Source organism: Monopterus albus, unplaced genomic scaffold, assembly GCF_001952655.1.
Source record: "Monopterus albus unplaced genomic scaffold, M_albus_1.0 scaffold44.1, whole genome shotgun sequence".
Taxonomy (NCBI): domain Eukaryota; kingdom Metazoa; phylum Chordata; class Actinopteri; order Synbranchiformes; family Synbranchidae; genus Monopterus; species Monopterus albus.
Genome location: NW_018127924.1, coordinates 411,572 through 434,185, shown reverse-complemented (window position 1 = coordinate 434,185; position 22,614 = coordinate 411,572). Strand labels below are relative to the sequence as shown.

The 22,614-nt window shown below is 41.5% G+C and overlaps 3 protein-coding genes across 6 annotated transcripts in view; all 3 read left to right on the top strand.

Moving 5' to 3' along the window:
* The window catches only part of tmprss7 (transmembrane serine protease 7), a 10,926-nt gene extending 10,001 nt beyond the window's left edge, over window positions 1-925 (top strand). For all 3 annotated transcript variants that reach the window (XM_020599949.1, XM_020599948.1, XM_020599950.1), the window contains exons 17-18: window positions 333-469; window positions 587-925. In XM_020599949.1, the coding sequence (XP_020455605.1) occupies window positions 333-469; window positions 587-748 (299 nt within the window). In that variant the 3' untranslated portion in view covers window positions 749-925. The remainder of the gene's footprint in view (window positions 1-332; window positions 470-586) is intronic.
* Window positions 926-3,817: 2,892 nt separating this feature from the next.
* Window positions 3,818-13,813, top strand: LOC109960088 (suppressor of tumorigenicity 14 protein homolog). The gene is made up of 15 exons (XM_020599951.1): window positions 3,818-3,947; window positions 4,277-4,345; window positions 4,514-4,733; window positions 4,972-5,114; window positions 7,844-7,941; window positions 8,181-8,290; window positions 8,488-8,621; window positions 8,848-8,952; window positions 9,182-9,292; window positions 9,386-9,499; window positions 9,630-9,749; window positions 9,848-10,031; window positions 10,106-10,377; window positions 10,469-10,605; window positions 12,117-13,813. The coding sequence occupies exons 1-15, from the start codon at window positions 3,818-3,820 to the stop codon at window positions 12,282-12,284; spliced, it is 2,115 nt and encodes a 704-aa protein (XP_020455607.1). The 3' UTR covers window positions 12,285-13,813.
* A 438-nt stretch (window positions 13,814-14,251) lies between these two features.
* The window catches only part of flt1 (fms related receptor tyrosine kinase 1), a 31,581-nt gene continuing 23,218 nt past the window's right edge, over window positions 14,252-22,614 (top strand). For both annotated transcript variants that reach the window (XM_020600058.1, XM_020600057.1), the window contains exons 1-4: window positions 14,252-14,832; window positions 17,290-17,386; window positions 17,949-18,154; window positions 20,249-20,373. In XM_020600058.1, the coding sequence (XP_020455714.1) occupies window positions 14,778-14,832; window positions 17,290-17,386; window positions 17,949-18,154; window positions 20,249-20,373 (483 nt within the window). In that variant the 5' untranslated portion in view covers window positions 14,252-14,777. The remainder of the gene's footprint in view (window positions 14,833-17,289; window positions 17,387-17,948; window positions 18,155-20,248; window positions 20,374-22,614) is intronic.

The following is a 22,614-nucleotide window of genomic DNA, read 5'->3' as shown; positions in this document are numbered from 1 at the left end:
TATATATATATATACAGTATGTGTATATATATATATATGTGTGTGTGTGTGTGTGTGTGTGTGTGTGTATATAATTTCCTGGCGCGTTATTTTGCAGACAAACATTTCATCTGGTTTGTTCATCATGTTGCAACTGTAAATCTAGAGTTCCTCCTTGACTTTCTTATATTAATGTGTATTCTTGTCATCAGCACTTGTCTTGTGCTCTTGTTATGCTTCATCTGAAATCTCTACAAGCGCATCTTTATTGACCCTCGGGCTCTTTGTGAGATCCTGCTATGCCCTCCTAAAGCCCCAAAATGTTGCATAATCCATGTCTTGTCCACCTGCAGACAAGGTGCTGCCCTCAGTGCTGCAGAAAGCAGAGGTTTCCGTACTGAGCCAAACTGAGTGCAAGAAGAGCTACGGCCCTGTCTCGCCACGCATGCTTTGTGCCGGACTCCCATCTGGAGAGCGAGATGCTTGTAGGGTGAGCTCCTCTCTGATTCAGTCACCTGTATTTTCATTAATAAAGTGTGAGAAGCAGTAAAGGGTGATGCACACTGTGTTGTGTTCTCTCTAAATCATCTGCGTTCTTTTGGTTTAGGGGGATTCGGGGGGTCCTCTGTCCTGCCAGGCACCAGGCGGGGGACGCTGGTTCCTGATTGGCATCGTCAGCTGGGGGGCAGGCTGTGGCAGACCAAACCTGCCTGGGGTCTACACCAGGGTCAGCAAGTTCACCTCGTGGATCTACAGCTATATCAACTGACATGATATTTTTATTCATTCATTACCAGCAGATGTTTAAATATTCTGCTCACACCAAATAATACATGCATCAGACACTGTGCTGTGTGTGTTTATGTTAACCACTCTATCTGCCTTTTGGTGATATTACATGGTGCTATTGATGAGTGACACAAAAAGATACACCCAATAAAACAAAAATGTGAAGATGAAAGCCTGCACAATGTTTATCTTCTACTATTGGGCTATTTCTGTTACGCTCCCTTTTCACAGACTGAGATTGTATGATCAAGTCCTGTTACAGTCCAACAGTGGACAAGTTTGATGCCAGATTTTTAATTGCAGTTTCTATCTAGGGCACCGAAGCCAAGCATCAACTGTAATACCTCGCACACGTTTCCCTCAAACTATCTTTTGTCCCTCCAAGCTTAACTCCTGGATACACAGCGGGGAAGTTTGCCCACACTAGCTGTTGCACGGATGGTTGTGCAGATTGTACTCTTTCATAGTGGTTCCATTGTTTCCGCAGTGCATTGTGGGGCTCCGTGTGACACCTGTCGCCCAGTTCAGGTAAACGGGAGGCGTTGAATGACGCCGCATCCGAGCCGCTCAGGTCGGATTTCTGCGTTTTCACAGCGACAGCGGGGGTTTCCTCTCTCTCTCCATCATTTCTATGCCTGAGCTATTGTTGCATATCGTCTCTCTGGAGCTAAACGGGACAGTGCTATGAGGACTTTCCCCATAAGCAAAACTTGCGAAGTGTACTGCGTCTCTGGGCATGGGCACTCAGGCTGCGCCGCTGCACAGGTAAGCCATCACTTTGCCCTTTTCACTGTGCTTAAAAGGTGGTGCCAAAAAAGGCTTTGCTTTGTCCTTGAACTTTTATCTCATTGTCCTGGTTACATTGGAAAATTGCTATGTTTAACATTTTGATGATTTATACAACATGAGGCATACTTGGCAATCTCTGTATATAAAACCTGGTCATCGTTCCTCTTAATAGTAAAATCAATCTTCAAGGATTTTGGTTTCTGATTCTCGTCTATGTCCGGGCCACTTGATTGAGGACCGACACCACAGAGCCAGGCCGTGGGAAAGCAGACCCTCCAGCCACGCTTTGTCTGCTCCCTGGTGGCATCCTGCCAAATCCTTAAATTTTTTAGGAGATCCTTCCAGCTTAAAGATGTTCATCATTCCTCTCAGTAAATCGGTGTCTGCTCTGCCATAAAATATGTCTCATTGATTTTGGCATATACACTGTAGACTGCATTTACTTTACAATTTCTCTCCTGTGGTCACATAAAAATAACTTGAGCACACACATTAAAAAAAAAAGCTGGTGTGATATTTGAGTCATGTTCTTATCCCTGGAAGGGAGAGGGGGAGTTAAAGGAGCCCACCCAAACACTGAGCCCCCCCACAAAGCCTGTGGATCAGGCAGATCAGGGGGTGGGTGTGGGTCATGCTCCAACCCGTGGCTCTTGGAACAGGTGGATGTTAGGTCTCCTGCCTTTCTTTCCGTTCACTGTTGCCATTGCACTGACTCTCCACTACTTGGAATGTGAGTACAGACCTCCTTTATTGTTTAAGATTGCCCTTAAATCTCTCCTGTCCTTTAAAATGTGTTTAGTTTGACTTGGACCCACAGTCACACGGCACACCTGTCTCGAATCTTTACCTCCTCCCCAGCTCCACCCTCCTCAGTGATCTTCCTTGGAGGCAGTGTGGAGTTCCCAAACCTGACCTTCTCCTCCGAGCTGACTGACTCCAGCTCCCTGCAGTTCCACCTGCAGGCTCAGGCTTTGAACCATTATGTAAGTGGAATGGCAAACTGTCAGTGCTGCTTTACCTTCCCACTCTGGGTGATAGCTGATATTGCTACTCAAACTATGATATGGTTCACTACAGTGGGCTACTAACTTGTGTATCTCCTGTTTTCTGTATCTGCATTTGATAATTTTTTTTTTCTTTATCTGCTTTGTTCTCTGTCTCATTTTTTTCTGCAAACAACTTTCCACTCTTCTATCTCTCTCTGGTGTTAAATGTAAAGCTGAAACAGGAGCTGGGCACTGTGTGTGCGCAAGTTCCTGAGACCCCCAGGGACAGGGCCCTTTCAGGGCTCCGGACAAGCTCAGCATTTGTGAGCCCAGATAGACTCCGGCAGCAAGAGTGAGAGGAAGAGCAGGCCTTCAATAAAAACATTGTCTGTGCAGCTTTCAAACAATCAGCCGCTCTGTGCGCCAAACACTAGGAGAACCTCAGTTTGATGCTGGGGCTGGGAGGGAGCGACAGGGCAGTAGGACAGGTTGAGTTGACAGAAGGATTGGCAGCTGGTCCAAGATACGAGAGGAGGAATTTGGATTTATGGAGCAAAAGGTCAGACGTGCTACTGTACACTGTTACAAGGCACAGTGGGGAAATATTGAACTGGTAGGTCCAGTAAACCTCAGTGGTGTCCTTTAGTGTCCATGTAGGCTAATCAGCTGTGAGGGTGCATTAGTAGGGTTGTTATGTGGGCATAGTATCCTTGCTGGCCGTCTATTCATTAAATAACATGTGAACTCAAGGCCAGGACCCCACACTGCATAGGGTCCTGCCAGTACACAACTGTCAGGTAAAGCCACAATGGAGCTCTGTGCTGCTCAAAGTCAACATACACACATGCAAGGTCTGATAATGAAGATTGCTTTGTTGTTTTGGACAGTGCTTTTGTTGACCAGGTGTTGCTTACACAAGAATAGTGGCCTTACTTGCATCCCTGTGATGTCAGTACTGTAGTGCATTCAGTATATGGTCAACCTTCTTCTGTTTTTGTAAACAGTTTTCAGAACTCTACGAGTCATATCCGTGGAGCTCCTACTACCTGTGCTCAGGAATTACTGCCTTCAGGTATGGTGCACTAGCACAAATCCCACTGATAAAAAAATGAAAGTGCAACAGTTTATAGATGAAAAGAATATGCATGACAACATACTCAGCCACATGTCCCCTGCAGAATAGCGACACTGTAAACCCTTTGTCTGATAGTGAAGGAGTCAAAGGGCTCAATGTCTTCTACTGGAGTAAATTCGTTGCCCCAGACAGTGTTGCCATGGCGATCCAGAGGGCCAGCCCAGAGAGGCTGCAGCGCAGGCTTCCTGACAGCAACAAAGTGCAGCGAGACAGCTGCAACGAGCAGCGCTACTACATGGAGCAAGATGACAACATGCTCCACCTGCTGGGTAGAGCCTCTTACAGTTCTCTGCATACATACAGTACAGGCACAACAACCACACACTTGTGTACACATAGTTTCTTCTGTCTAAAACCTCTGTAACTGAAGCAAATGCCACTTTAATAATAACAATTAAAAACTACTAATAGGTTACTGTATCTGTTAAAATAAAAACTCAACTACTGTATTTTCCCATACTTTTTAATGTGGTTAAAAGATCTATTATAGTGTAGTTTTATAGACATGTGCAGCGCTGGACAGGGACTGATTTTAACAAAAGTATTTTGATATGTTTTACATGATATGTAGGCTTGGACCCTGATGACTTTGAATCAGAAGAAAGACCAGACAAGATTAAGAATCTGAATAGCATCCAGACTGGAAAATGGCAACTCGGTTTCCAAGGTCACGCTACTCATCCTTATTGAATTTCTTTGAATTCACGATTGGAGCAGACAGCTAGTACTGTTGACTAAAGTCTGTATATGTTTTTGTTTGTGTTATCTGTGTCCTAATGGGATTAAAGCAGACAGTATAACACATGTAAATATTGCCACCGCTTTTTCTGTGCAGCAATGTCCTTTGACCTCTATGCCAAATATGGTAACAACCGCACCCTGAGCCTCGTTAGCCCCAAGAAGCCATACTACCAGTGGCGCCTACGTGTACCATCGGGTCACGTGGTTCGACTGGTCATCCTCACCCTGCATGGCGCCACCCCAGGAAGTTGCACTTCCCACAAGCTCTCAGCTTATGATTTCCTGCTTCCTTTACAAAACAAAATAATTGCCAGGTAAAGACATCTTATTACTTTTTTTTTCGTCTGGTGTTATTTTAAAACATCTACACTATCCTCATATTGTATATAGTGGTAACTGACCTTTGGAGGTCAGCAGTAAACAGAGTGCCTATAGTTACAGGGCTGTATCAGTGCAAAAGCAGAACATCTGGTGATCTAACTTATAAAAATGTCCATTTGATTTATATTTTTATATGTGGCTATCCTTGATGAATGTGCCTACCTGTTGCAGGTGGTGTGGGCTGCCTCTCTCAGGCTCATCTCCAGTCATGAAGCTGACATCCTCTGGGAATGTGATGTTGGTCACCTTCTCCTTCAGCAGGCAGAGGGATGGAGCAATCTTCAAAGCATACTTCCAGGCCATCCCAAAAGCAGGTTGCAATGCTCTCATAGATAGACAAAACCATATACCATACTCGGTGCTGGAAAGGTTGCTTTTGAATTGTAATAGGTTACAGATTACTGATTACCCTACTAAAAATGTAATATATAATGTAACAATTTAAATTATTGTATTAAAGTAATGTAACTTATTACAAGTGATTACTTTTGAATCAAATGTTTTAAACTAGGCAATAAATATGAAAATCATGAAAAAAAAGTAGTCTACTGGATGGGCACTGAGCAAAGTGTAGAGATAAATTACATCTTATGCACATATACAACATGGTGGGGTGTGAGGGTCCTTATTTCATGTGAGTGATAGCGATTACGTTAACTTATTTAGATGTTTCCTCAGACTGTTTCCACTAAAATAATGCCAGAGCCCTTCTCTGATTTCAGAAGGAAAATGTTGAATTTCCAGTGCTGCTGCATTCTTGTTCAGTGACATGGCTGCCAACCTCGGTGTTGTCAGCTCGCTGATGACAGGCATGGCAGACTCATGTTGCTTAGAGCAATGCGCATTAGTTTCACTGGCAATTGAAAGGTGGTGCAAAGCTTTAACAAAAGAGAACAAATCGAGAACAAACTTCAAAACTTGAGAGCATACTGCCAAATGAATGGAGCATATTGTAGTTTTGATGGTATTGTAGTTTCACTCAAATTTGTCCCAGTGTCTGAAAAGATGCAAAGCAACAGAGTGAATGTTATATTCTAAGCTTTTTACCAGAAAGCCTCTACTCAGATGTAACCCCTTTGTAATCACTAACATTTTGATTAGCAACTGTAATTTATTTGTATGTTTTTCTCAGTAACTGTTTACAATTATATTTATTTTGTAATTTATTTACTGTAACTAGTTACTCCCCAACACTGACCATACTGTCTGACTCCCACTGATTTTGTGTGATATGCAGTATTGGGCAAGCTACTTAGAAAACGATTACTTCATACTGGAAGAAGATGAACTACAGCAAAGCTACCCTAGGCAGAAATGGTTAACTAAAGCTACTTATGAAATTAGTTCAAACTGACAATATACAATAAGTATGATACAAGTTTATAACAAAATATAATGCCAAAAAGTCAAATACTACTCAGTTGACATATTCCTTTTTACACAGTATTAACAGTCTGAACACTGGCCTAAAAGATCGGCCTATCTTTTTACTTGTCAAAGCAAAATCTTTTGCTTATATGACACATGAGCAGTCTCTCAAGGTTCTTATCCAACAGATACGCTTGGCACTGAAAATTGTATAAAAATGAATTTAACTGCTCGAATCACTATACAGATAAGAATGTTGTTGAATTACAAGCAAGCTACAGCGAAATGCAGTTTTTCTCAGTCACCTTAATTTATTTCTCCAATCAGAAATAAAATTCTCTAAACTACTTGTCCAACCTCCGCGTCATCCAGTCATGTGTGCACATCATATAAGCAGTTTTCATTGTTTTAAACAAATTGCAAATACTTTGGTATTCATACAAATGGTTATGTACAATTGTCTGTTTCCTAGATTATCAGTTGCTTATATCATGTCGATCAAAATGTATTATAATGGTTCTCGGTTGAATAGTCTGACCTCCCAAAACAACTTGTCGATAGTTCTTTTGCAGATGTCATTATATGCAAATGTGTCCTGAATTGTTGAATAGCTCTCAGGTGAATCTCAGCTTTCACTACCAAAAGGGAAAGTGTGAAGTGTTGGATTATCCAACAATAAACAAGCTCTTTACTGTAAAATAGCTCAGAGGTGTATGCCATGAACCTTCATTTGGCAATCATATATAGACAGAACCTAACACTGTTGCAGTTTGGTAATAGAAAAACAAGGACATAAACAGTGTCAACTGCCAGGAAGAAGAAGAGGACTTGTGCTGTGTGGTGGAAGGATAGGGAGGCAAAACAGAGGAAGTGGGCGAAGAGACCAAGGACATAAACATGTTCCAGATTAAATTAGGGCCACACTTGTGGATCATATTGTCAAGCTGTGGCCTTATAATGGTTGAGGCTGGTCAAAGGCAGCTGAATCTTGGGGTATGTCCTGTGTTTACATTTTTAATGTTGCATTTTTACCTGTGTGCTATGCAGTGCTGTAAAACACATACTTCTGTGTACTGCAATGACAGTAAAAACAGTAAAAGTGTAAATGTGAATCCTTTCCCATCTTTTCCACTCAAACTCCCATATACAGAAATGTGAAACTGTTGAAACTGATACATGCCATACAGAACAAGTGCAGTCATGTATTTTCAATCACTGTCATTAAAACCTGAGCCATACTTTACGTATGCAAATCCTGTTATATTGACATGACTAAACATTCTGACTGCCATTCTCGTAAGCGATGACACAAGGATTTGTCATTCTCATGGCACTGACATGTTCATGGATATAAGTATTTACTTTTGAAAGATAAACTAAGGGTTTTGAGCAAGTGACACACTTTTGTAGGTAATCTATTGTGTGGTACTGTTTGTATGAACTGTTTCAAGAAATGTTCTTGCAAATATCAAGGATGATTCAAGAAATGCACCACAGTGACTGAGGAAAAACTGTAAACTACTGGTTTAATTGCTGTATGTAGTTCACTACTCCCCATCACTGGTGATATGTTTTTGTTATGGCCTTCGTGCTGGAATGAATTGTTTCCAGTGATTAGCATAAGTATGGTGTTGTAGTATAATCTGTGCCCTTGTCTGCTTCACTCCACCTGCAGGTTGTGGAGGATCAATTTCCTCCTGGAATGGCTCGATTTCCTCACCCTACTACCCCTCCTATTACCCTCCTAATATAGACTGCACCTGGACCCTACAGGTGAGCCACATAAGTGTATTTACTTTATGTACATGTGCTTGTGAGTATGTGTTTGTGTGGGTGTGTTAGAAACAGTGGAACCAGAAAGGGAAAGTGCTTAGCAAACAATGAAACAGTGAATCATCCTATTGTAATTTAGCTGGTCCACATTCCAGCATGTGAACTTTTCCTGTAGTTGACTTTTTTTTTTTTTTTTTTTTTTTTTTTTTTTTTTTTTTTTTTTTTTTTTTTTTGGTTAGGCACCATTGCCAGGGTACCTGATTTCCATGACTATAGTGACAATGGACATTCAAGATTTCCCATCATCAGACAGCTGTGAGAAAGACTGGCTAGACATTGGAGGGGTCAAGTAAGTCATAAAATGGAACTGTGTTGTGTCCAAAGTGCCCAAAATCAGTGGCTACAGCCAAACTTCAGATTTGTTTTTACATTCATTCACTGACTGTAAGTGCCGGTGTGTTTTTAGCTTAACTGTTTAAGACATTCCATGTTTTTGTGCCTGCATGAGAATAAAAAGTTCCTTACTTACTGCTCATCTGTGTTTAGACTGTGTAACCCAGTGTCAGACAGCAGCAAAAAGCGAGTCTATTCCTCTCCTCTCTCTCTCCACTTCCACTCCGATGAATCTCACACTCACAAGGGCTTCTACTTACTCTATCGAGCCTTTTCCCCTGAGGGCAGTAAGTAAAATCAGATGCCGTCACTCAACCATAGCAATTTCGCAATGAAAGTATAAGGATTGTCTTATTTGTCAACTTTTTCCGATTGTAATCTTTCACAGCTGAGAGGCTAATCATTTTTTTGTCTAATGCCAAAGTTAATTATTATCTTTTGGCTCTTTAAACCCAAAATGTGAAGGAAAAGAGCTGTAATTTCTGAGTAGGTTCCCTTATTGCCTATCTCTAGCTTGTCCTCGCCAGTTTCGCTGTGGAGATGGACACTGTATCCCTCTCAGGAAGGTGTGTGATGGAGTTAAGGATTGCTCAGATGGACGGGACGAGACTAAATGCTGTAGGTCTTGTCCCTTAAAAGCCTCTCCCACCCAGTCTTGTATTCTGAAGATGTACTCTGTGGTTTGTTTTGTTGTTTGGCTGACATGATGTTGAAAAGTTGTGCTTTGTGTATTTGTCCATCTCTATTACTTGTAAAAGTGCCAAAGTCGACAATTTGGTTTTAAACTTCTGCTAGACTCAAATTTGTGTGTTTCATGTCCCTATCTATATGTGTGTAAAACACATAGCATCCTGCAGGCCAGGGGAAGTGCTGTGTGGCAACGGTCAGTGCAAACCTCAAAGCAGCCAGTGTGTGAGCCAGAGCACCTGTACAGACAGCAGTGAAGAGGGCACCTGTGGTGAGTGAGCGTGCCGTCACTGTACTGACACATGCGAGTACTTGTGGGTGTTTCAATCCTTTTGTTTTGTGCTGCATTCCATTTGGTTTTCAGGAGGTAAATGCTACCATGTGTGTCCCAACAAGGTGTGTTTGCCAAAGTCTTCTGTGTGTGATGGTGTCATTGACTGTAAAGACCGCAGTGATGAACTCAACTGTACCAGAGCATGTGAGCAGTCATCAGCCTTAGTGGTTTCATAACTGACTGTGTGTGATACTGTGCTGCATTTATGCTTTTTATATCTATATTTTAAAATATCTAATTCTTTTTTGCTAAGTATGTATTTCATTTTCTCTAGACCTTAAAAGCTGCTCCTTGTCTTCCTACAAATGTGCCAATGGAAAGTGCATTAGTAAAGTCAATCCTGAGTGTGATGGAGTAAAAGACTGTTTTGACGGCTCAGATGAACTGCGCTGTGGTAGGTACTCACTCACCAGACTTGATTTCAGAATGCTGTATCTGTGAAATGAAATTCTGCTGACTGTTTTTAACTCTTCATCCATCTGTCCCTCTGAGGCTGTGGAATCAGGCCCAGGAAGCGTACTAAGATAGTGGGTGGCTCTGATGCTGGAACTGGATCATGGCCATGGCAGGTCAGCCTCCAGATGGATAACTATGGCCATGTCTGTGGAGCCACGCTCATCTCCAGCCGCTGGCTCATCTCTGCAGCTCACTGCTTTCAGGACTCAGATGCCATTAAGTAAGAAAGATGCTTGATAACCTCCTCATAATCATAACTGATGTGTATGCACTTCATGAATAATGTGACTGCAGATACTCAGATTCTCGTGCATGGCGGGCCTTCATGGGAATGCGTGTGATGACCACGGGTAACAACGGCGCAGCCACGAGACCAATTAGACGGATCCTTCTCCACCCACAGTATGACCAGTTCACCTCTGACTATGACATCGCCCTTCTCGAGCTCGGCACTCCCGTCTTCTTCAATGATTTGATGCAACCTGTGTGCATCCCTGCCTCCTCACACACCTTCACCACAGGGACCAGCTGCTATGTCACAGGTTGGGGAGTCCTCATGGAGGACGGTAAGAGCTGGTCAAAAGTATCTAAAGAGAACCAAAGAGGTAGATCACAAAAAACATGCTTTTAGTTTAAATGTCTTGTGCTTGCATTAAGGTCAGCTGGCCTCTCGCTTACAAGAGGCCTCAGTGAAGATCATCAACAGGAACACCTGTAACAAGCTGTATGATGACGCAGTTACTCCCAGGATGCTGTGTGCTGGGAATCTGCAGGGAGGGGTAGACGCCTGCCAGGTGTGTGTGCTCTCAAAATACTGAATACCGTTAACACTCGTTCCCAGAGTTGTTGTGACAAGAAGTGTTGAAATTTATCTTTAGTCATAACCACAAAATGCTTAACATGGCTCACTGAAATAAATTTCAATGTAGTTTATCTACATTTCCCAGAACTGTGGGACATCAAACATTTTTATCTAAACCACAATACATGTCTGCATTAAGACTAATTTTAGTGTTTGTTTCCTGTTGCTTATCTATGCATGTGAATGTACAGCTATGCAGTGAGCTAAAGACATTTCCAATAAAGGTTGAGGACAGTTGTTGGCCACAGTTCAATATTGTACAAGGGTTTTCAAGTATATAATGGGGAAAACTTGAAAGGAGGGAGGTGGTTCGAGCAGGTGAAGGGGTGAAACAGAGTTCAACTAGTGGGTGACGCTGTGCTTTTTATTTAGTTACTTTTTAAGCCCAGCCCATTGTCCTTTTCCTAAAGCTAACTAGGTAGCTTTTGTGCCTAAATATAACCATGCAGTTTTGTGCCTAATCATGTAGCTGCTGTGCCTAAACATAACTTGTTTTTTGTACTGACACAAGTGGATTAATGCTGTTGTGTAGTGTAAACCCTGAGAATCTGATACAGATTGCAAAGACACCCTATGGCATCAGTATGAGACACAAAGTACTTGACAAAACATCAGTATTTTACGCCCAGTGGATTATCCTTTAGAGGAAAGGATTAGTGGCTACTTGAGGAGAGGGCGGTAAATCCCCAAGCGTGCTTCCTCCTTCGACTTCTATTACTTAGCTAGCTACCAACATTCTTCTCATGCCTAAACAAAGTATGAAAGATCAGCATTAGGTCCTCAAAAGAAGTACAATGACAAAATTAATCTTGTTAGCACACATAAAGAGATAATAAGAGTAAAGGGTAAAAGAGTAAAGAGTAAAACTCAAACTGCAGCAGTTAGCTCAACAGCAGCTAAATTGGCTAACAGCTGCTTAAAATGTTTCAGCATCAATGGTTAATTTGCAGTTTGCTAACTAACACAGTACAGTCATCGAACAGCTGCAGGTATATTAAAAAGATCGCTACAGATGCAGGGCATTCAGAGCTAGATCTGTCAGTTTTGCTGGTCACAGATCTAACAATATGATGAACATGTCAGTTGAAATGCAGCTGCCATTAGCAGAAGAACAGAATATTGAACTGAAAATAAGGCTGTCTAAAATCACTTCTTAAGGCACTATGTTTACTGTCCTCCATTTCAAATGGCTAATGATGAATGTGCTAATAAGTCCACTATATAGGGTGCACAGCAGTTTCCCAATGCAATGTTTCTACTAACAATCCCACAATGCAATGCCACACATTTTAAAGATGAGAAAATTACTGTTTCAAAATAACTGAAATTGAAAAACTGACCTAGAAGGTGCATTCTCTTTTTATATCCCTCCTCTATATGGGTTCATGTTTTGTTTGTTGTTGTTTTTTGGCCAGAATGTTAGTGTCTATGTTTATGCTTCAGGGTGACTCAGGAGGTCCACTGGTGTGTCTGGAGCATGGCAGGCGATGGTTCCTGGCGGGGATCGTGAGCTGGGGTGAAGGTTGCGCACGCCAGAATCGTCCCGGCGTTTACACACAGGTGGTCAAGTTCACTGACTGGATCCGTCAACAGACTAAAGGACAGGTGTGACTGAACACCAGACTAACATGACAGACTTAACACACAGTATGAAGGTTACAGACCTGGAGTCTATCTTCACACTGTTGTCAGTACTGCAAGACAGCCATTCAGTCACAGTCACTATGGCAGCGGGCTAGTGGCGGCATTATCCCGGGTCCAAACCAAACAACTTCTTTCCTGTTTCCACTAGAAAACATCGACAGTGGCCATTCACACAAAAAAATAAGCACTTGACCTGTACATTAAATGAACTTGCCTTTGGTTCACCACACATAAATGTTTGAACTTGGGTGGAATACCTTTCTCAATATACCCAAATATGATGCAAGACTTGCTGCAAAATTACCCTGGGTTCTGTAATGTAAGAGACTTTACTCTTAGATTTTGGTTTTTTGCTGCCTGCACATATGTAGACTGATCAGAGTGTTAGCATACAGTGGTACCATCACAAATACTGGTAAGTGCTACTTGCCTTTTGGTAAATATTAGGATCTAAATGTTCCTCTACTTTATTAGATGAAAAATACCTAGCACTCAATATTTTTTGTTTTAAGAAGATGAAATTCATCACAGAAACATTAAGAACACTGAGGCGAAAATCAGGTTATTGTAAATGCCACTTGCTGCACAAATCTGTGATTCCTATGCTTAACAGCATTTTATTTCCATTTTCTCCAAATTTCTGCTCACAACTTTCTCTCATGTAAAGCTCATTCTACGCCGCACTTTCCACAAGAGTACCTCCGTCTGCTTGAAGCAAAAAGCACAATGTTCTGGATAAATTGTTCTGCTTGCAGAGAATCCTCAAAAACAGGGATTTACTGTTGCTTTGTCAACACCTGTTGTACTTTACATCAAAGACCAATCAAAAGCCGATGAACAGGTCAGTGGCCTCTTTATTCTGCAGACATCAAACTTCAGAACAAATCTGATGCTGTCCAAAGTACAAACACAAACCAGGTTGTGCTGTGTATGTAAATGTGTTCCTAATATTTCTGCCCTGCTCTTGTGCCTGTCACAGCTACATTATCCACTGTGGACTTGGTGACCAAAAGCTCCCATAGATATGTGACTGTGTAATTTTGCCCTCATCTACATTTGTCCATGTACTGTATGTTGTTTTTGTACTGTATGTTGTGAATGTGCCTTTTTATATCATGTTTATCTGAGTCATAGCCTTATGCTGATAGGAGGTGGTGATATACTTTGCATTTCATATTTAGTGTGATGTTTTAATTTATCTTTATTGTGCCGCCTTTCTTCTACTTGCTCCGTGGAAAGACTGAACACAGCTCTGTTAAAACCATGATGCAGTTGATGCTGGTTTAAGGGACAAATATAGTTATCAAGGAAAATCCCTACCAACCATTGTTTTTATGCAAATACTCTTTTCTTTTTCCATTCTCCCCCTCTCTACCTTTTCATTCAGCTCACATCACCATCCAGTGGCCAGTCTGTACCACTGCCTCTTTTGCTATCTTTCCTAATACTCATATGATTTTAATAACATTAAGTTTGCACCACTGGTCAAGGATATCAGATTTTATGCCTTTATATTAAAGACACCATTTCAATGAAGCAGGTCATGCATGTGTTTCTCAGCAAAACTGTTTTATTAATTGCTGTTTGACATTTGCCAGTATCTATTGCATCAGTTATAAACTGTGCTTTTGACTGAAAAGAGTACGAGTCACCTGTACAGTACAGTATTTTGGTATCTGTCAGCACTTTTATATTGCACCATTTGGGGATGTAGCATAGGAAAGTTTGATCAAGGGGTCGCCCATAAATAGATAGTGGCGAGACCAGTATGTTCTACTTGGAAAAGCAATTGTTTATTTAGTCTTTGAGGAACTACTGCCGGTTTCAAGTATGAGAGGCATGACGGCCAAGTTGTTGACTGGGACACCACCCGTTTACCCCGGTGCCTACGTGCTGATCATCCCGTGTACCAATCTAGAGTGCATTCATGATTTAAGCACATTGCTGCCTTAGCCGTGCACATCCTCTGTGTTATTCAGCGGTGCGTATCTCACTGCGTATACAGGATCATTTGAATATTATCGGTGTGGGAAGGCCTGTTTCATGGCTAAAATATTTTTTGGTAAATTTGTAAAAGAAAAAAGTCTTTTTGACATTGCAACACTCTCTCATCCTCTCACTGCCCTTTTGGTCGGTCACCGGGGGCAACTAAAAGAGGACGGCTGGGTGTGTCAGTGGTCGTCACGGAAGTCCGCTGTCCGGTGGCTGGACTGTGGGAACTCTTTAAATCCACGCCAGTATCCATGAGGATGGGGAAAAGTTGCACCGGAGTTCAAGCGTGGAGTCCTTTTGCGTGATCTCCTTGGGGACTCCACCATCTCCACTCGCTGACATTCAGCGTTGTGCGCGACAGCCAAGGGCGCTGTGTTTTCTGTAGTCCCGGAGGAAAACGGCAGGAATAAAACGCGTTTCTTATTCTATATTTGAAAGCCGCTTGCTGCATCTGAGTGATCAGACATAATGAATTTTATTCTCATCTGCCTGCTATGTGGATTGTATGATGTTCTAGCCAGAGGTGAGTAACAGGTTTTCTATTGTTGATTCAGTACCACTGCAGGGTGCGGAGAGCACCTGTCATAACGAGTTGGGCTTATGTTCAAGTATTTAATGACTTATCTGATTTCTTAATGAATTATATTCTGCTCCTCCATTTTATTTCATATTACAGCTGCAAAGCTAAGCTATTACATGGTGTAACCTATAGAAAACTCAATTTTACGCACGAACTTTAGGCTAGTACAGATATTTTCCTTAAACTTCTCGTTTATCTGACATCTCGCCTCACTTTTAAAAATGAGTAATTTCCATCACCAAGACAAAGTATTCAGTCGCCGTGGAAGAAAAAAGACGCACAGCTATAGTTTTTCATCGTGGCCGCATGGGATGTGTGCGCTCATTTATAGGCCAATTAAGTCGTCGGTGCGGTCTTGTGTCTGAGGCTGTTGAGGTTGTAAACCTCTAACAGCACAGACTGCAGGGAGGGAGATAAGCGCTATCCTGCGGGACACTTGTTTGGATAATGCGGGCCTCTGTGGCCCTGCTCCTTGCGCCTTTGGCCTCGATTGAATGACCATATGCAGGGCGTTGCTTCCTGAGACAGATTATTTTGTCAAATGGAAGTTGTGATATAAATGAACGGGGGGTCAGGACCAGCTGAAGGAAAATACCCACAGAGCAGGAGCCAGGGTTAAACTGTGCTTATCGCTGTAATAGGCGGCAGCTTGCTTTTATGCGCTGCACTGCGGTTTTAGTGACCATTTGTTGCTTAAAAACGTCTTTAAAACTGCAAAATTTAAGAAAACATATGGTATTATCTCCTACTGTCCAGTTCAGAAATTCATATGAAATCATTTTTGGCATTCAGTAGCCTACTTGTAAATACAAAATCAAAAGATGTTACTGTGTCAGTGATCAATGATTACTTCAGTCAGTGCTACCAGAAGCTATTTTATTTTAACATGTACTGTAATACATGTGCTGAAATAATCAGCACTTTTCTCTGATAGTCGATACAATTGCTTCCTACTTGTTTCAGTGCTACTGAAGACTACTGACGTTACCAATCATTTGAAAAATATAAGAAATAAGTATTACATTTTTAATATATATTGTTGTATTTTTATTCTGAATGATTGTTGTGGTTGTAATGCACAGTACATAAATTTACATATACAAACATTAAGTTATCTTCATATATATCCCACAGTTACTGTCAAATATTTTATAACCAATCTTCTTAAAATCACATTTATAAGAGACACCTTCTGATTTCTTCCTTCAGATTCTTCACATTTTTTAGATATTGACACCTTAATATCGTAATTACTAAAAAAAAAATTTGCTTTTTTTTAAAGTCAGTAATATGTCAAATTAAATATGTTAAATTTTTGTTTTATTTTATTTTTTTGTTTCTCAACATCATTCAGGAGGAAAGTAAGGCCATCATGTAAAGACTTTCTCCAGAATTGATTTCAGGATGTTGAGAAGAGAAGCAATGACATGAATTTTAGTCCCCAAAGGTCTTCAGGTGTATGGCTATTCAGTATTAAATATCAGTTTTGTATGAATAGTGGTCTTTTCCCTTTAAGCATTGATGCCTACATTAATTCTAACTTGTCATTAGAGGACAGTTACTGAGTTATAATAAGTGATTGTGTGGAAACCCCCGTCACAAAATAGTAATTCCATGTGATGGTTACTTGTGGGGATCCACCTTCCTTGTGGTGACCAGATGCTGGTCCCCAAAGTAAATTGTTGAATTTTAAATTTGTTTAAAAGTACAAGGGTAGGGTTATGATTGAGGTTCAGGTAAGTCTTTAGGAAGTGAATATAAGTCAACGTAAAGACCTGCTAAATGACAAACACATGAATGTGTGTGTATGTTTCCCTATTCACATACTTTAAAATCCAAGGAAATTGTATGAGGAAGTGCCAGAAGAGTGAATAATGCTAGCGCTGCTCAGTGGAGTGTCCACAGGGAACAATGATGCCGGCAGTGAGTGGCAGTGATTGACTTTAGTGATAGACTCACCAACTGTTTCATGAATGATTTAACTACTCTAAGAGCAGTAGGAGAGTTGTTTTGATCAAGCTGTGTGGTGTCCAGGCTACAAGTGCGTGAAGGACGGACATCCCTGAATGATGTTTCCACTGTTGTTGGGAGGAAGGAAGGGTGGACAGACAGCCGTCTCTATCTCTTATTAATAAACCTCAGCGATAGAGTGGAGAAATGTTTTTATTTGATAAACAACAGAGACATTGCTTACGCATTTCCATGTGAGCTGTCAAGTGGCCTGAGCAGGGAGACATGAGGAGGGTCACAGTGCTGTGACCTGACTGGAGGACATACTGTGGAGCTGGAAATCACCAAGAACCATTCTGCAATCAGTTCAGAGTCCAGTTTGGTCTATTTAATGCATATAAACAGTGACTGGATGTTGAGATATTCTCATTTTCTCTCCTGTCTCTGTAGATAAAGAACAAAAGGGGAAGTACAGCGTCCCTATCTTGAATGTGAAAGCCCGGCAGCTGGTCCTGGACACCAACCAGACACTACTGCTCAGTTGCAGGTGAGTTTCACGTAGATACACTGATCCAAAAAAATCCCAGTCTGAGCAACAAGGCAGAGTTGAGGTAGGATGAATAAGGGGCAACCATTATGACTGATGCCTATGAATAAAAGCAAACACGTCTTGCAGAAAGTACATTTTTACATTGTGCTTACTCTCATGAACAACACCCTTACCAAGATGTGTCAGTTTATACATTTAAAGATTTTGTCAACCATTATTGTATTGTGAGCCTTTGTTTAACTTGCTCTTTTAGCCAAATATCTGTCGCTTCCTAATACTCAGAGGTTTCATCAGAGCAGTACAGGTTTCAACAAAACCAGACAAAAAGTATCTGAGGTTTGTGTTTTGTTTTTAACAAATTTTATCCTCATGAAACATAAAACAAAGAATTTGTTTTTAAATACACCTCTACAGCACCCCCATCAGGCTGATCACTGAAACACATTTTGATGAGTGGTACAGTCCCAAAAGAAAGAGGTCAAGTTCCTGTGATGTAAACTGTGAATGCACAAAAAGTGTTTTCTAAGCAATCTTTCAGCCCACTGTATCTGTTGACCAGGGGCCGGTGGGAGCTTACATGGAAGTTCCCATCAGGTTTGGACAGAAATCAAGTGCAAGTGAATGAAACGCGCTGTGGAAGGATAAACCAACGGCACTGCAGCCATCTGAGGGTCAGCCACACCCAGGCTCAGCACACCGGCCTGTTCTGCTGCCGTTACCAGCGCCAGCCTCAAAAACAGACCTCCGTTTATGTGTATGTCACAGGTAAGACCATACTGAAGTGTTTTCTTTTCCTGTAGCTAGTCTTTTTTACTCTGGGTCATTGAGAAGTTGCTCACTGCTTCACCCCATCCAGCTCATTGTTTGTATTCCCAGGTTAAACTGGATGAGGTGGATGCTAAATACAGACCAATGCCGATTATATCTAAACACTGTCTCAACAACACATCCATTTAGATGACTCTGGCACAGTTTTACGCCCCTCCTACCCCCACCAGCTATCTTTTCTCACCCCAGGCCTGCCTCTCTGTCGTCTATATATAAATCCTTTTTTACTTTCGCTTACGTGCAACCTCGCGACCAGGAATAGCCCAGCTGCTGGAAGGCTCAGGCCCGGGCAGAGTTTCCCAGGGCATCAGCCTTATCTGCTCTGCTCAGCCCTGCTCATAGCATCCTGTACTTGGGGGAGGAGGGGAAGGGCTTGAATGGGGTGTGCTTGGGGAGGGAATGTTACTGTATGAAGGTGGCGGTAAGGAGGTATGTGTCCAAGTCTGTGTGTGTGTGTGTGTGTGTGTGTGAGAAGCTGAGAGGGATAAGATGAAGGCCAGTGTTTCAGGGGCTGAGGAGGCACAATGTCTGCCCAGCCTTCTCCTCCCTGTCCTGGAGAGTGCTGCTGTTTGGGCTGGGTTGTAGCAGGCATCAAGCTAAGCTAGAGGCCCAGGTCACAGGGCATGCTACTGTTTGTCAAACAGGACCCTCGAGGGCCATCAATCGCTCAGGTCATCATGTCCATTAAGCATAAGACTTGGCCTGCAGCTCTGCTCAAACGTTGCCTTCCTCCCTGAGTCCTCCATTAGGAATCAAAGCAAGAGAAGGAAACCCTCAGTCTACTAGCCCTTGGGGTACTTTTGTTCAAATGTTCAGAGATTTGCTTTCCTTGAATAACACCCTACTCTAACAAACAATATAGTGAGCAACACCCACATCTTTGAATGGCACAGAACTGTTACAGTCAAGCTGGGAAGAGAAAGCACAGACAGGTCGTTTGATTGCTTCTAAACAATCTGTGTTTATTGTTGATTCTAGGCAGTTATTTGCTGAATGGGTATTCAATGAATGGGTGTGGGGAGCAGTGTATGTTTTGGGGGGTGTATTTGTTTTTGTTTGTTGTTGAGATTGATGCTTGGAAGTATGTGTTTGTTTATTTGTGCATATAGGCAGGCGACTGTTTTCTTCCCTTTCTATGTGTATAAGAAATTAAAAGGTCAGTTCACAGAAAATTATTTTAAACATTTTGTCACTCAGTCAAGGGGCTAGTTTTCACTGGTGGAGAGAGGATACTTTTTTAAATCCCTTTTTTTTATTCTGAGTTGATAAAACGTTGACACACTCGTCTGAGTCGCATTCTATTATATTTTGTTCTTTCTTCTGAGGCCTTCTCATTGTATCAAATACAAGAAGTTTGGTTTTTCGGGGGGAGGGGTTGTTTCATTTTGCCCAACATTCCAACCCACATTTCTGAAACTAAACTTACACCCGGGCACACAGTGCTAGCTGGCATCTCTTTCCTGAAACTCTTTCAGTGCAACTACTCTCCATTGAAGAACTACAGTATTTCCTGTATTTCATCTCTGTGGATGTGCTAGATATTATTACTCTGTGTACAAGTGGTCATTTTTATGGCAAATTTGTTTTTAATAAGTTAAGTGATGATATAAAAAGAGGTGTATTTCAGTTGATTTGACAGCTTTGACTGGTGGTCTTATGTTGTCACTCCACTTCTGTTCACTACTGCGCAGAACCTGGTTGCAAAAAGGCAAGATGGTAGCTGCTGTATTCATGATATTTTGGCTTTGTCTTTGTTTTTGCATAGTGGAGGAAAGTGGTGATGCCATGTCCATTGCGTATATGTCAATGTATAAAAATATCTCAGACAAGTAAAACCAAAACATGCACAACTATTTTCAGTGAGAAAATAAGTTTTTCTGTAATTAAAGTGAACTGAGCCTTTAAACGATTCACATGGTTGTATAGTCTCAGTTTATGTAATGTTAGTTTAAAAAAAAAGTCTGATGTATTTATTTTACATGCTTATTATCTGTACCATATGTGTCCCTGACTGCAGTGTTTGGGTTTCAGACAGCCAACAGCCATTTGTGAACCATCCAGGTGCGAGGCCAGAAGTGTTGTTCCTGAAGGAGAAGCAGCCACTGGTCATTCCCTGCCGGGTCACCAACCCCAATGTCACCACTACACTGGTCAAGGTCAATGCAAACAATATGAATGAAATGACAAGTGACAAACTGAATGCCTTTTAAATGATGTTTGAGTACAGAGATCTGCTCTGCATCATTATCTTTGCATGTACAGTAGTAAATCCATCTACACACTCACATCATACTTCACCCTCCTCACAATCACATTCTCCCATCATCACTTGTCCCAGTTTTTACCATCAGTGCTCACATATACGCACAATGCACTGTTCCTTTTTTCTTCCTCTCCAGATCAGTTGTCACATTGTTCTTATCTTGGCAGCCATTATGCTGAGACGTGTGTGTCCATTTGTCTGCATCTGTCGGCGGATATGTGTGAAAGTGTGTGCGGATATGTTTGTGAGTGTTGGTGCTTGAGTGCTAAGTGAGGGGCAGAGCACACACAGTTACTACGTACAAAGGGGGGCATTGAGACTGATTGCTGACTCCGTGTGTGTCTGTGTTTGTATAAGTGTGTGTATTTTAGTATATTAGTGTTTTCCCCTCCAAGATAAAAGACACTGTGTCTGTCTGTTCAGGTACTCAAGAACACCTTCCAATCAAAAATGCTCTTTACTCCACAACTGAGTGGCGCCCATGGCATCCTGTTGGCACTGTTTTTACCTCTGGAGACAGGACATACGGTCTGAGGTGCCCTGTTGGCCCTCAGCCAGCACAATCTCCCATACACTGGGTCTGCAGTACCCTGTTGGCATTCAGCCAGCACACCCTCCCAGATCCCATCCTCCATCTCTTGTAGTAAGAGTGCTGACTGCCAGTTCCCCCAACTGATGCTTTAAACATCTGGTTTGCCTGGTAGAGGAAGCAGAGGTAGCTACTCTTGGCCCCGACAAAGTACATCAAAGTACAGTACATTCTCTCTAATCAGGAAAGTAGATCGTTAATGTGACGGCTTGTGCGTCATTGTAGGAAGCTCATTGAGGTGCATCTAAAATAGAGTAGTTATAAAACATACAGATGATGGGAATGGCATTAACTTTGCAGTTTTTAAATAAAAACCAAATCAAATAAAACTCAGTGATTTGCAGATAAGACAATAAGGCATAAAAAGGTTTAAAAAATGAATACTAAATGTTTTTAAAAATCTATCAATATTTGATTAAAATAAAGAAACTCTAGATCAACTTTATAGACCACAATGAGAAGTAAGATATATAAGAAGGAAAAAATACAGAACAATAATTAAAAAAAAGAATAATATGGAATAAGATTCTAATGAAAAGCCAAACTGAAGAGGTAGGTTTTAGGATTATACTCAAACACTTTTAGCTGCTCTCTGATCCTCAGAAAAATTGCTCTAACAATTCATAGCATAAAAACTAAAAGCTGCCTTATCAAGGGTTTGCTGTTTTCCTGCAGCTTGGAACAACTATAAAAGACTCATGTCAGGAGATCTGGGAGGATATTTTGGTTCATACATTGGAAGCATGTCAGACTGGTAGGCTGGAGTGGGATCATGAAGTAAAGGACTTTCAATACAGAAACTGACAGGTGTAATGTGCTCGGGTCGGGGTCATCACAATCAAATACGTGATTTGGCACAGATTTTATGCCAATGCCTTTCCTGACACAACTCTCCCATTTTATCTGGACACAAATAGTGCAAAGGCTCATGCAACCCCAGTGACTGGATGTAGCCACATTACCTGGTATGCCCAGGTGGTCCCCATCCACCCTGTTTAGTTACCAAGATTAGACAAAATCAGGCACAACCATGGCTTTTTTGAATTCACGACAATGTTAAATAAAACGTTATTGGATCATTGAAGTTATTTAAAAAGGGAACTGTGAATGTATGTACCAAATGTAATAGATAACCAGAGGCCAGACATCAATAGAGCCACAATGTTAGCATGTCCAAAAAACAAGAGGAAAGCTTCAACAAAATAAAATGTCCAAGAAATTTTAATTCTCACAATTTGGGATCAAGGAATTGCAAAAGAATCGGACAAGCCAGGCATATCATCATGCATATCATTATCCACTAGTTCTCCAAACTCTAAATCTGAACCTACAACAGTCACAGTTGGACATCAATACACACACATGTATTTGTCTTTGTTCCATCTCCTCACAAATGCTTGGAACCACTTAGGTAATTATTCTAAAAATAGCTGTCCTCCTCTTCCTTCATCTCCTGCTTCCTTTTCTAACCTTGCGTTGGTCAGTCTAAACCAGGAATCTACTCACTCTCACAGTCTCTGGAGTGTTTTTTTCCTGCAAGGACTT

What these genes read in the sequence shown, in the direction of transcription:
- LOC109960088 (XM_020599951.1), top strand. Translation starts at nt 3,818, where the DNA reads ATGGCGATCCAGAGGGCCAGCCCAGAGAGGCTGCAGCGCAGGCTTCCT. An exon ending in CCAGGCCATCCCAAAAGCAG is followed by an intron (nt 5,115 to 7,843) that starts GTTGCAATGCTC and finishes CTCCACCTGCAG; the next exon opens with GTTGTGGAGGATCAATTTCC. An exon ending in ACGGGACGAGACTAAATGCT is followed by an intron (nt 8,953 to 9,181) that starts GTAGGTCTTGTC and finishes TAAAACACATAG; the next exon opens with CATCCTGCAGGCCAGGGGAA.